The following is a 14,899-nucleotide window of genomic DNA, read 5'->3' as shown; positions in this document are numbered from 1 at the left end:
GATGGGCACAGGGTACTGAATTTTCAAATCAAGAGTCCCTATGGGAAATCAATACCACAGGTACAGATTTCAGTACAGATTTTGCACCTGCTTTACAGCAAAGCCTGCAGCATAAACAGACGCAGGGACATAAAAATGAAACCCCCCCATGCACTGTCTGGTCGTTCTGCCTCTGTACCACCTCTTTGATACATGAGATAAAATAGCCATGCTAAATGCACAGCGTGTGTACGTCTAGTAGCCCTATAGAAATGATAAGAAGTAGATAGTAGCAGCAGAAGAGGAAGGAAATATTCAGCCCCTTAGTTTACACAGGTAACTGGGAGAAATCTTTTCAAACACTGCTCTAAATTGCTTTCCTGGATTATTAGAATAAAATCCAGAGAGTTCCATACTGCTACTTTTATTGTACCTGTTGGGGTATTTATTTATTTATTTGAATTAGCTCATGTCTTCACTTTTGTTTGTTAGACCAATATTAGGAACTTGAAAGCATATATTTAGTCTCCTCCCTCTTTTGAATTTGTCTTCAGGTTCCCTCCGTCCCACCCCGCCCCCTTCTTCCTAGAAGACCGTCGCTTGAAACGTGAGAACCTCGACATTTGTTACTCCTCCCCCTTCAAATCCTGCCTTTCTTGAAAGACAGGCGCGCGCGGACAGGCCTGTAACCTAAGAAAAGTCGACTCGACTCAGCAAATCAAAGTCCATTCAGCCTTTGCTAGACCACCAGCTAGCTTTGCATCACAGCCTGCTCTGGTGTGTCCCTGAGAATGCCTGCAGGAGGTGGCTTGTGTTTAGGAAGAGTTTGTACCACTTGGGTCCCTAAAGGCAGCATGAGGGCTCACTGGGGAGCAGTGAGGCCACTGCAACTGAAGTATGACGCCGTCGTTGTGGGAGGAGGTAAAGCTGCAGCAACAGAAAATCTGTGGCAATAAGAGGAGCAGCAGAATGAGTTTATGTAGGCGAGCAGGGAGACAGACACAGCATAGCTAAGGCACAGAAATGTAATGGTAAGAGAAGGCAGTGGGCTGAAGAAAAGGCGAAGAGCTGCGTGTTTGGTGTAAGAAAGCAAAAGGCATAAAAGTAAAATTCCAGACTTTCAGTATTCAGACACTCAGTCACCATTTATGAAAGGTTTTGCAGCGTTTTGTGGGTGGGGCCTTTTAGAATTCAGGCCTGATCTTTTAACTTGACTTGCAACAGAATTCGACAGAATATAAGATTCCAGAATATGACAACGTTTGATGAATGTCACATGACATGCATGATGCATAGTGCCTTTTTTTTTTTTTTAACGAGAGGGAGTGGGGGAGTGCAGAATTCAGTCAAAACATTACTACTACTAATAAAAACAAAACCTATAAATTGTTATACTGACTCTTAAGTATTTTAGCTGAGAGCTTGTGCCCTGACTCATGCCTTTCTCATCTTCTGTTCCTTGCCCTCAGATATAAACAAATGCAAGGGTTAAATTTCCTCAAGAAGAATTTCAAAGTCAGGATGAAACATAGTGGCAAATTTTCAAATGTCATTGAGAGGTAACTTAATTGGCTAAGGTTTAACCATTGGCATATTTACAGCTGCAACCTAAATAGCTAAGTTGTGGCTCTTAAGTTTCCTACCTGTTGCCAACTAAAACTTAGCTAGCTAGTGCCATGTCTGGATTTATAAGTACAGGCTTAGGTCTATGACTATAGTGCAAATGCTCCCCCTCCCCTTCTGCCCACTGCCCCACAGACCAGTAGGCCTGCCCCTGAACTCCAAAACTTCACCTCCTACTCTTGCCTCTCTCTACTCAGCAGTGTGACCTTCAGAGTGCAGTGAGTGGAGACTAAGCCTGTGAACGGAGGCCTTTTTCCTTCTAGGTTTCCATGTGGGGAGCAGGGTTGGTCCTCAAGATTACTATTATGCTACCAATGTTGGGAAGTCCTGAGGATGTGGAGGAACAATGAGAAAGAGGGAAGGGCTTGAAGGTTCATGGGGTGAGGAGCTATGTGGCACTGATACTGTAGTGCATAGGGATGGTGTCAGTCAAAATCTGATTAGCATCTATAAATCATTGCTAGCAAACTCAGCCATGTCCCCAAGTTGCACTAGATAACTAGAGGTGAAGACCAAGGCTGTAAGGGATTCATTAGAGGATGATAGCCTGGGATTCTCAAGTCACTTCACTTAGACATAATTTTCAAGGGTTAATGAGCAACAGCTGGTGGATATTTTTTGCAATATGTCTTACATCTTGTTGTTTGGACTCCTGCCCCTTGGTTGTGGTGAAGGCGGTACTTGAAGAATTGGTTAATAGATTATTGAGAATTGTCAGTGCTTTTTTTGGAGAAGGGCATTGTTCTTTCATTGCCCAAAAAGCCTGTGTTAGGTCAGGGTTGAACAGGTCTTTTTTGGACCCTACTATGGTTAAGAATTATAGGCCTATTTTTAATTTACTGTTTCTGGGTAAGATTATTGGGAAGATGGTTTATTGTCAATTGAGTTTTTGGAGAGGCTCTCTATGCTTAGTCATTTCCAATCTGATTTTCAGAGGCATCACAACACAGAAACCTTATTGGTTTCATTGTTGGACAAAGTGTACAGAATATGGGATCAGCGGGCCTGTTTGGTTATTGTCTTGTTGGATTTAACAGCTGCATTTGATACAGTGCAGTATGATTTGTTGAAAAGGTGACTGTTACATTTAGAAATTGGAGGCAGTGTTTGGAAGTGGTTTTCTTTCTTGGATGGTAGAGTACAGTAGGTACTGTGGGATGAAGTTTTATCTGAGCTGGGTCAGTTACAATGTGGGGTCCCACCCCCTTCTATTCATATAACCCCCCCTTCTTTGATCTTTACACTGTTAGGATTTCCAGACCCTGTATTATGCTTTCTCCACAATACTGAAAATGCTTTGATTTCCAACTAAATAAAGGATAGTGAGCTTCTGATATTTAGCATATCAGACCCCCACAGTCCCTAAAGATCTAAAGAATAAAAGAAGTACATGTGAGTACATAGAAAAAAAAAAAGGAAAAGAACAGAAAGAAAAAGAATCCTCTTCCCCAACCCACCCATTCTGCTTTCCACTTATCACTTAATCATAAGTCAAGGAAGTAAGCTTGTTCACTTAACCTCTCTGATTCATTTTATTCTTTGCCGGAGTCCATTCCTCCCAGAGGAGGTTGCAAAACTCCTTAAATATATGTTATCATTATTACCACACCTTTCTTCTTAGGGCTTATTTTACTAAGTGGCGGTAAGCCCAATAGGGGCTTTCCGCTCGCTATAAGAAGTACCACCAGGCTACCGCAGCAGCCCGGCGGTACTTCCCACCCCTACCGTGCTGTCATTTCTGGCGCTACAAAATGTATTTAATTTTGGAGCGTCGGACTGTACCCGGCAGTAATCGAGCAGTGCCACATGCTGCTCGGTTACCGCTGGGTTAGCGCGGGAGCCCTTACCGCCACCTCAATGGGTGGCAGTAAAGGGCTCCCCCCCCCCCGACATGGCTGCGCGGCAAGTGCTTTACTTGCCACCCAGCCATTTCCTGCAGGAAAGCGAGGCCTTCCCTTTTACCAGCTGCGGTAAAAAGGGGCCTTAGCGTGCGTGTAAAACATATTCCGATGCCAGTGCTGGCCCCTTTTTGCTGCAGCTTGGTAAAACGGGCCCTTAGAATTCTAAGGACAGTTCTATAAACTGGGCAGTTACATTTACACACACATCACATGTTTAAATATACAGAATTCTGACATATGCACCTATGTGCACACATATGCATGTAAATGTTTATTCTCCCTAAGCATTATTCTGTAAATATCTGCATAACTTACATAATGAGCATTTGCAAGGGGGGGGGGGGGGGGGGCTGCACACAGCCTACTTCAATGATTTAGGCATATGAGATGTCACATTAGATTGGATCTGTTCATACCTTTCTCATCAAACTTACCAGATCCTCTAAATGCAATAAGGTTTCCCCATCTTTTTCACTAGATTGTGGTGTACCACAAGGCTCTTTACTTGCACCAACCCTATTCAATATTTTTTGTGGCACCATTGCCCACGCTTATCCAATCATTAGAACTTACTGCCTTCATATACATTGATGACACACAAATAATTGCAGGAATTAATCCTGATGACCATCTTGAAATAGCTACATCCAACAACAAATTATTCTCCATAGCAAATTGGATTTCCACTGATAAACGCAACTCAGTCCAGAAAAACTAAAGCCTTACTTATTTCACATACTGGCTCCCAAACCCTCGCAGCCCCGATCACTATCACAGGCTCCCCAATTATTCTCAATACCATTTGAGGAGGCAGTGAGGGCTCCGGCGATTATCGCCAGTCACACCCCCTAGCGCTAGAAAATGAAAGTGTATTTTCTAGTGCCGGAAATGGCTGTCGGGGAAAGTCGGAACTACCGCCGGACTGAATCACTGTGCGCCAACCCGGTGCAACCCCTACCGCCCTTTGATAAAAGGGCCCCTTAGTCTCTCTGCTGTGACATTGTCCTCCCTGAGTGCCCCTTTTACTCCTCAATGATCTAACGGTCCCACTGATTCCTTCACAGTTAGACGTAGCTACAAGCAATACTTCTCAGGGAACTCCCTCCCATCCTTGGAAACATGGTCCAGGGCAGTTGCTTTGGCTTAGAGCAGACCTGTGCTTGTAGCTGGCTGCAGTGTTTTGCGCTTGTTCCTTCATGGCAACACCTAATGCTGTCTTTCTTGGTCGTCTGCCTCCCTCAGAGTACGCCTTGGAGGTTATGTTATTGGGCCAGTTTAGTCAACCACAGGATTTGGGGCTCCATTTCTCCCTTGAAAAGAGGTCAGGTCCTCAGTACTATTTTAGATCTTCCAGAAAAAGCTATCAGCTACTTGTTGTTGGGGTTCCCAAGTAGATCTTTTCTCAGGTGTTTCTCCATATGGATATACATGACAATCTCTCAGTTGTCCCCTCTAGTGGTTACCACCAGATATTTCTCAGATTAATGTAACAGTAAGGGAAAATATACAGTATATGGCTGTATGAATTTTTCCTCTTGCTGTTCCTAACAGAGCATCAGTGTCTGTATCTAGCTGGTGACTGGCACCTTCTTTTTTTTTTTTTTTTTTGTCAGCCAATAAGAATGAGTTGTTGGTGGCTTTGTATTTTGCTTTGTTTTTTGTTTGGTTTGTTTTTTTGCCATCTGCAAACCTTAGGGTCACTAGGTTGCACTTCTGACCTGCTGTTTGTTTGTTTTTTCCCCCCTGTGTGCTTCCTGCACCTGTTCTAGAGCACAAGATACTCAGACCTTCCCGCATCAGATTCTGCCAGAAGATTAGAACAGTTTCTTGTAGTTTCTAGAAGGGAACCTGGAAGCAGGGCAGCTAGTGGCAGTAGTATACTCCCTTGAACAAGATTTAAATTCTGAGTTTGCCACCAAAATCTGTCTTTGGAATCTTCCGCTGCTGACCATACCTGTCAAGGGAGAACCCCATTTCTGCCAATGCCTGCAGCTGGCTTCTGAGAGAGAGAATCAGCCACTCTGTACTCAACTGGTTAGACACTTGTGGCACTTGCAAAGAGCAAGGATTCAGAGACTGGGGCAAGTGACAAATTCAAAGAGGTTGCTGGCTTGCTGTGGTGAGGAGGTGTGAGGACACTTCTCACCCTGTTTTATTCTCAAGGGGAAGGAGAGAGGAGAGTCTCAGGATGCTTAACCATACCACCCAGGCAGCCCATACACCACTTCTATGGGACTCTACATCCATGGCAGAGTGAAGGAAAACAATTAAAGAAAAAAAGAAACATCTTTAATTGTACCAGGCTACAGCAGCTAAAGTATTTTAATTGTATGACCATCAACTTACATAAGTGTAACACCTCGCTGAACTTTAATTACCAGCTGACTGAATATCATCAGCTTACCCTGTGTAGCCTTGTATTGTAAGAATTGTGGGCAGGAGGAACGGTTATCCAAGTGTATAAAAGTTGGCGTTTAAAATGACTTTTCACTGTTCCTATACTTCATCAATTGACAGTGCAGTAAAGTTCCAGTTTTAAGTTACTTCATGGTGTGGTCTGGATTTTTATATGGATGAACAGTCTGATGCCTGGCTTGCTCGGCCCTCCAGTCTTATGGTTGACCCAGCCCTGGTCCCACAAAATAAATAACTTATGTGCCCCTTCTTCTACCTTCCAGGCTGTGTCTAGGTATTCATCTAGGCACCCCATACTTTCATTATTCTGAATATTTCATTGACAGCATCAGGCTCTTCCCTAGTTCTGATCATGGCCTTGGATACTCGTTGGTCAAGCAGTACTAAAGGCTTCTCTATATAAGGAGAAATATTTTTTCTATTTTATTCAGACATCTATCTATTGAGGGCTCAGTCAGGGCACAAGACCTGGTTGGTCACAGAGAGGGTTCTGCAGGTTTGGAATTTGTAGGCTGACATAAGGAGAACCAGTTCCAAGGTGGAGGCTGTGGGCCTGTCATGTCCCCTACCTCAACACAAGCGGCGTCCTCGTGCTGTGCGGGATCCCGTCGATACGCACACTTGACTGGCACTGCCTGAGCCGTGTGTGTGTAGTCCTTTCTGGGTTTGTTCAGAGAGCGGTGGTTGCAGGCTCCTTAATTGCTTTGCTTCCATGCACCTGTTTCTGCTCTCTCTCTCTCTCTCACTCTCTCTGCCTGGCTTCCAGGCTGATTGCTTTGCTTCCACCCACCTGGGTCTGCTGTTCCTCTGCCTGGCTTCCCTTGCTTCTCTCCTTTTGGTCTTCTGGTTTCTCCTTCCCCTGCTCTTGTCCTATGGCTGTGCTCCTCCTCCCTGCTGATGTCAGAGGTCAGCACTTTATCAGCTGAGCTCTCCCTGGACTCCATGCTTTGGCTTCTGCTTTGGTAGGTGTTTCTAACTCTGTAGTCTGCTTCTTATCTACTGGTCTCTCGTTGCTGACTTTGCCTGTACCTGGATTACTCCTCTGCCTGCCGCCTGCCTACTGACTTTTGCCTGCATCTGGATTACTCTTTTGCCTGCCTATTGACTTTTGCCTGCATCTGGATTACTCTCTTGCCTGCCGCCTGCCTACTGACTTTCGCCTGCATCTGGATTACTCTCTTGCCTGCCTACTGATTTTCGCCTGCATCTGGATTACTCTCTTGCCTGCCGCCTGCCTACTGACTGCCGCTTGTACCTGGATTACTCTGTTGCCTGCAGCCTGCCTACTGACTGCCGCTTGTACTTGGATTACTCTCTTGACCTGCTGCCTGCCTGGCTGATACATTCATCACCCCGCTTCCAGCTCCGTCCCGTAAGTCCTGCAGGCTGCCCGTACCTAGGGGCTCAACCTCTGGGGGAACGGTGGTCAGCGCAGGTGAAACCCGGGGTTGTCCAGCCGCCAAGCAGAACCTGGCCCGAGTACTCGCAACTTTGACAGGGCCAGTGGAATACACAAAGAAAACCGTAGTCTGCATGTAGCACAAGGCAGTCCAAAGAAGCAGAATGCACGTCTGGTGTTAAATTGCTTAAATTCAAAAATAATATTCTTACACGAGCCCGACGTGAGTCATGTTTTGCCCTATCAGTTGGCTGTGTCAGGGGCTGCTACAAATAATAAATGAATAAATAAAAATACATCATCACATATGTATAAAAAACCTATCATAATGACAATAAAATCAAATGTACTCAGTGATTGCACCACTAACACACAAAAGGTGTTCTAAATAGAACATCAAGCCTGTGTTGAGGGTGTGGTTCAGGGAGCTGCTCGAGTTCTTCAGCATGCCATGCCTAAGACTTAGGCTACAGGACTCAAGCGTCTTCCTGAATCAGACCCCTGATGCAGACGTTTTTCGCCAAAACAAAGAACGTGTCAGGTCTGATTAATAAAGTATAGTGATGCCCCCACTCTTGAAGGTTCCTTGTGCTTATTCGGCTACTCGCTTCCACTTGTACGCTTTTGGATTACCTCTCCGCGCTCTAAATAGGACATCAGAACATATAAAACACATATTAAAATAGTATAAATAAAACAACAAATCATAATCACAGACAGCCAACAGTACAGCTTACAATATTCCAAAGAGTGAAAGAGTTAACTTGCCAAGCAGTACATCAGAGCTCCACACAAATGGCAGCATAGACATGTAGCAGGCAACTTGTAGAGCACAGCCATTAACTAAGGGCCTGACTTACTAAGGTGTGCTAGCGTTTTTAGCACATGCACAAAATTAATATGCGCCCATAGGAATATTGTGGGCGCCTACACAGCACGCTCTAAAAATGTGCCTGTAGCATGGCTTAGTAAACAGGGCCCTAAGACTTTTAAGCCCTTTGTCTTACCGGTTCAAAGAGCAATAAATTCACTGAGTCTAATTTGCCATTTAGTTTTTTTTATCCAACTCGCCAAAAATAAAAACACTAAAAAAAAAAACTATTAATACAAAATACGTTAATAAAAAGTAGAGCACTAATAAAAAGGCACAAATGAAAAGACTCTGATGGAAAAAAAAAATGAAAAAGTACGTAACACACTGGAATGCACATGCCTTCCATCAGCGCATCATTGCGTTCCAATGACGTGATGCCACTGGATGCATAATAGCTACAGCAACCGGCATTTAAAAACAAATAAATATTGCAAATTGTTAAAACAAGCAATGTATTTAACATATGGCTTCCTTTTCCAACATATTTTAATCAAACTTGCTGATAACAATTACAGAAAATCAGCTGTAAAAAAGTAAAATGTGGTGTGTTCCATACTGGAATGCCCCTGTGTTTCAGTGACTCATCAATGCATTTCAAATAAAAATTGGAAAACAAAGCACGCTTGACCTTAAAATCAACTAAAAAGGAGGAGTAGGATAAAAGGAGTCAACTTAGAGTATTAGTAAACATCAATAAAAACAATTTTAATTGATTTGATTAATTGTTTTTATTGATAAAACACACAGCATTTAATTTTTTACTGCTGATTTTCTGTAATTTTTTTTCAGGGCCAGAGTCAGTGGTCCAGCAGTTCTGGATTCTAGCTCAGGAGAAAGAAGTCTAGCTAGTAATGGACAATGCAATACTATTAGAGGGTATGAACATAATAAGGTAAATTAGCCCTCAATTATCCTGGTAAATGATTCAGAGTTGCCCTTCAGAACCTAATAGTAACTCATATGACCAACATGGTGTCACACAGGTGAAGTTTTGAGATAACACCCCATCAACTGTTGAAAAGAATTAGGAAAACCAAATTAAAGATAGACTGTCTGTATCTAAATATAGATTGATATAAATATTTTACTTAGTAACATAATCACAGGATTTCTGTTACAGAGGTGTTCTTTTAAAGAAGTAATCCAGAGTCTGGGATACCTCTTGTTTTGGGGCCTTGAGAGCTAGAAGCTGCCTGACCTTTAGGTAGATGTGGCCTTTACTATACCAAGGGACCCTTTTACAAAGCTGCAGGAAAAGTTGGCTTTAGCATGCCGTTACACAGGTTTTTTTCCCCGCACGCTAAGGCCATTTTTCCCACAGTTGGAAAATGGCTAATTTCTATTTTTTTTAATTAATGGCCATGCACTAATGTTGCCATTAGCACACATCAATTAACAAAAACTAGCACCCATTTTGTATGCAGTAAGGGCCCATACACTGATTCTGTGCTAATCAGCACACAATAATGCAGATGCACTAATTTATTAGCACATAAATGCCCACTCCCCACACCCAGCATGCCCTCTCCATGGAAATTTAAAAAAAAAACCAACTCTTTTGCACATGGATTGTGCATGCTAATCCCAAACTTAACTGCAAGTTTTTCCAGCTGATAAAGGAAAACAGGAGCCAGGGTCTAGATATCCTGGTACAATCATGACTGGCATCTAATCTCCTGCACATGTTCCTGCTAGCAGCCTGGATATTCCCTGAACTGATCTCTGAAAGCAGCAATCAGGAGTTGTCCTTCACTTTCCCCCTTCCCCCAAGTCAGAGGATTCCTCTCTGAAACATTCTGTCCATTCTCTTTTACAACCTTATCTGTTGAGAGAATCGGGCAACATAGTGAAGATACTTAATGTCAGTGGTTACAACCTTCAGTAATACAAAAGAAAGTACAATGTAGCAAACTATGTTAAAAGTTTAGAGCCTCTGCAATTTCAGTTTATGGAGGAGACACTATTTGCTTTTAGATCTTCATTCCTTCAATCTTCTCCTTTTCCAGAGGAGTAACCACAACTCTCAGAGAGGGTATAGACTGGCTTTGGCTTGCTACAAGGGATATCATCATGGAAGTTCCCCAGCTACTTTTCTGGATTCAATACTTTCCTCCAAGAAATCAAGCATGCAAGACCTTCACTGTGGGAGATCCTTTCTATTTGTAACCTAAACTCTGCCTTCCCTTTCTCAAAGGGTAGCATCTGTTTAAGTCTTGTTGCCAACGGTAATGGTAAAAGAAAGGGTATCTCTTCTACCCCCTTCTGAATGTAGTGTTTCACTTCTGCTGGAATCAGGCTTTCTTACTTCGTGTCGAAGCTGGGGATGGCCCTTCTTAATTTAGTTGCAAGTCACCTTTGAGATCTTAGTAAATGCCTATTTCCTTCTGAATTTCAAATAGGTCTTTTATCTAGTTATATATCCCAATAAGGCAAGCAGTCTCTAAGGCATTGATTTCAGTAGAAGTCAAGAAGATGATTGTGTTGGGCCATATCAGCAGGAGTTTCCAAGTCTCAGAGAGTCAGCAAACCCAATTGATGAGTCCTTGTAGGCAGTCAGAATCTAATTTTCCAAGGATAATTGCAGGGCAACATCCTTGCCTCCATTGTATCCCTCCTCTAAGCACCTCAGAATGGGTATGCATTTGGGGAGAGACTATGCCTTAGATGTAGGAGGCCTACCTTTCTTTTGCCTGATCTCAGTAGGGCTTGGATATATCCCATCTGTTCAGGTTCATCTGGTATGGATGATAAGAACATAACATGAGAATAGCCATACTGGGTCAAACCAATGGTCCATCTAGCCTAGTATCCTGCATCCAACCGTGGTGAGTCCAGGTTACAAGGACCTGGCAGAAACCCAATTAGTAGCACCATCCCATGCTACCAATCCCGGGGCAAGCAGTGGCTTCCCCCCCTTTCCTTCAAGAAATTTTCCAAACCTTTTTTAAACCCAGATATGCTAACAGCTGTTACCACATCCCCCGGCAATGAGTTCCAGAGCTTAACTATTCTTTGAGTGAAAACATATTTCCTCCTGTTTGTTTTAAAAGTATTTCCATATAATTTCATAGAGTGTCCCCTTTATCATTTTGGTCACTCTTCTTTGAACCTTTTTTGGTGCTGCTATATTTTTTTTTGTGATATGGTGACCAGAATTGAACGTAGTGCCCAAGGTGAGGTCACAGCATGAAGTGATACAGAGGCATTATAATATTATTGGTCTTATTTTGCATCCCTTTCCTAATAATTCCTGTTTGCCCTTTTGGCTGCCACCACACACTGGGCAGAAAATTTCAGTGTATTGTCTTCAATGACACTTAGATCTTTTTCTTGAGTGCTCACTCCTAAGGTGGACTCTATCATCAGGTAACTATGATTCAGATTATTCTTCCCAATGTGCATCACTTTGCATTTGTCTACATTAAATTTCATCTGCCATTTGGATGCCCAGTCTTCCAGTTTCCTAAGGTCTTCCTGCAATTTTCACAATCAGCATATGTTTTGACAACTTTGAATAGTTTTGTGTCATCTGCAGATTTATTCACCTCGCTTGTTATTCCGATTTGCAGATCCCTTATAACTATGTTAAATAGCACCAGTCCCAGCATAGATCCCTGTGGCACTCTACTGTTCACCCTCCTCCATTGAGAGAAACAGCAATTTAACCCTAACCCTTGCACGACTGGCAGAAACAGGTATCAATGGAACAGTACTTATGTGGTTCAGATCCTATTTATCAGACAGGCAACAATCCATAATGTTTGGCAGCAACTCATCGACACCTTGGGCACTGACCTGTGGGGCATCACAAGGATCGATACTGTCACCTATTCTGTTCAATATCAACCTCAAGCTGATTAGGTCAATGGACACTCAGTTCTACATGTACGCGGATGATGTGCAGCTACTCATACCCATTGAACCTGACTTACCTACAGCCTTGAATAAACTGATTACCTGTCTAACATCAATTCAAGAATGGGCTAAGCACAACAAAAACCCAAGTTAAACAGAGCTTCTCTGGGTCCCTAAAACAAGTGAACACCTACCTGACATCAAAATCTCTTTTGGGAAGTACGAACTCCCCCTCAAATCATAAGTCAGGAACCTTGGAATACAGTTAGATTCAACACTCACTCTGATTCCCCAAATCCAAGCAACCTTCAAGAGCTTTTACTATTTACAACAACTATGATGCCTCTCTCCTTACATTGAGGAGGAAAATCTTATCCCAGTTGTGCATGCCATGATTACATCAAGACTGGATTACTGTAATGCACTTCTACAGTGGTCTGACTACAAAGGGTCTGCACCAGCTCCAATTGATTCAGAATGCTGCAGCAAGACTCATAGAAGGTTGCAAGTGATGTAACCACATTACACCATTTTTGCAAAAACTTCATTGGCTACTAGTACAATACAGGGCAAAATTAAAACTCTGTCTGATCTTCAAGGCCCTTAAAGGAAATGGCCCTGAGTACTTGAAGAACAGGATGACCCTCTAAATACCTCCAAGGAGGGGTATCCCTAACCACACCCTCTCCAAAAGACATTACATGATGTGATACCCGCATTGCAAGCCTTCTCTGGAGTAGCCCTAATACTCTGGAATCATAAGAATATCTCTGTTTCAGGAAGCAGGTAAAAGCTTGGCTCTTCAGCCAGGCTTTTAATGGAAGGCAGACAGACAGACAGACAGATGTTCCATCTTTGCATATACTCTACACTGTCTATTAAAATGTTCCATTACACGTTGTGTTGACATTGTAATACTTTGAATTGTTATTTGAATATTTTTACTGCTATAATTGTCTATTGTTCATGTTTGACTTACTCTTATTGTACACCACCTTGAGTGAATTCTTTCAAAAAGGCGGTAAATAATTCATAATAAACAAAATAAAAAGGATATTGCCTTCTATCCTGTGGTCTTTAATTTTCTCAAGAGTCTTTTGTGAAAGATTTTGTCAAAAGATTTCTGAAAATGTAGGTGCACTACATCAAACAGCTCACCTCTATGCACATGTTTGTTCTTGACTTTAAAAACTTTTTTGAACTGGTGAGGCAAGGTTTTCCTTGTTTAAATTCCATGTTGATTCCATCCCATTAAACCATGTTTTTGTCTGTGTTTGGTAATTTTATTCTTTATAACAGTTTCTATCATTTTGTCTGGCATACAGACAGATAAAACTGATCTGAAATTTTCCAGATCACCCCTGGAATCCTTTTTAAAAATTGGCATTACATTTCCACCTTCCAAGCCTTAGGTATTTTGGATGATTTTTGGGTTACAGAGCACTAATAGATCCACAATTTCATTTTTGAGTTCTTTCAGTATTCTGAGTTGTATACCATCTGGTACTGGTGATTTATCACTCTTTAACTTGTCAATTTGGCTCAGTACATCTTCCAGGTTCACCGAGATTTCTTTCAGTTCCTCCGCATCATCACCCTTAAAAATCATTTCTGGTACAGGTAGATCTTTTACATCTTCTTCCATAAAGGTTGAAGCAAAGAATTCATTCAATCTCTCTGTTAAGGCCTTGTCGTCCCAGAATGCCCCTTTTGCTTCTTCATGATCTAATGTTCCATGGATTCTCTCACAGGCTTTCTGCTTCTGATGTACCTGAAAAAGGTGCTACTATGAGTTTTTGTCTCTGCAGCAAGATTTTCTTATATTCTTTTTTTAGCTGCCTTTATCAGTGCTTTACTACTACTTATCTAGCGCTATTAGACGTACGCAGCACTGTACACTTGAACATGAAGAGACAGTCCCTGCTCGACAGAGCTTACAATCTAATTAGGACAGACAAACGAGATAAGGGAATATTAAAGTGAGGAAGATAAAATAAGGGTTCTGAACAAGTGACTAAGGGTTAGGAGTTAAAAGCAGCATCAAAAAGGTGGGATTTTTAGCTTAGATTTGAAGACGGCCAGAGATGGAGCTTGACGTACCGGCTCAGGAAGTCTATTTCAGGCATATGGTGCAGCAAGATAAAAGGAACGGAGTCTGGAGTTAGCAGTGGAGGAGAAGGGTGCAGATAAGAGAGATTTACCCAGTGAACAGAGTTCCCGGGGAGGAATGTAGGGAGAGATGAGAGGTACTGAGGAGCTAAAGAGTGAATGAACTTACAGGTAAATAAGAGGAGTTTGAACTATATGCGGAAACGGATAGGAAGCCAGTGTAGTGACTTGAGGAGAGGGCTAATATGAGCATAACGACACTAGCGGAATATTAGTCGTGCAGCAGAATTTTGAACAGATTGAAGAGGAGAGAGATGGCTAAGTGGGAGACCTGTGAGAAGCAAGTTGCAATAGTCTAAGCTAGAGGTGGTAAGAGTGTGGTTGAGGGTTCTGGTAGTGTGCTGAGAAAGGAAAGGGCGAATTTTGGTGATATTATAGAGAAAGAAACAACAGGTTTTAGCAGTCTGCTGAATATGTGCAGAGAAGGAGAGGGAGGCGTTGAAGATGACCCCAAGGTTATGAGCTGATAAGACAGGATGAGAGTGTTATTCACAGAAATAGAGAATGGGGAGGAGGAGAAGTTGGTTTAGGGGGAAAGATAAGAAGCTCAGTCTTGTTTAGTTTCAGATGTTGCTGAGACATCCAGGCAGCAATGTCAGACAGGCAGGGTGATACTTTGGCCTGGATTTCGGCTGAGATTTCTGGTGTGGAGAGGTAGATCTGGGAGTCATCAGCGTAAAGATG

The 14,899-nt window shown here is 42.5% G+C and overlaps 1 protein-coding gene across 2 annotated transcripts in view; it reads left to right on the top strand.

Annotated features, from left to right (window-relative positions):
* The first annotated feature begins 656 nt into the window (after positions 1-656).
* Positions 657-14,899, top strand: part of PYROXD2 (pyridine nucleotide-disulphide oxidoreductase domain 2) — a 146,581-nt gene continuing 132,338 nt past the window's right edge. For both annotated transcript variants that reach the window (XM_030202912.1, XM_030202911.1), the window contains exon 1: positions 657-900. In XM_030202912.1, the coding sequence (XP_030058772.1) occupies positions 771-900 (130 nt within the window). In that variant the 5' untranslated portion in view covers positions 657-770. The remainder of the gene's footprint in view (positions 901-14,899) is intronic.

Source organism: Microcaecilia unicolor, chromosome 5 (assembly GCF_901765095.1).
Source record: "Microcaecilia unicolor chromosome 5, aMicUni1.1, whole genome shotgun sequence".
Taxonomy (NCBI): domain Eukaryota; kingdom Metazoa; phylum Chordata; class Amphibia; order Gymnophiona; family Siphonopidae; genus Microcaecilia; species Microcaecilia unicolor.
Note: the sequence above shows the minus strand (reverse complement) of the source record. Positions and strands in the feature narration are given on the sequence as shown.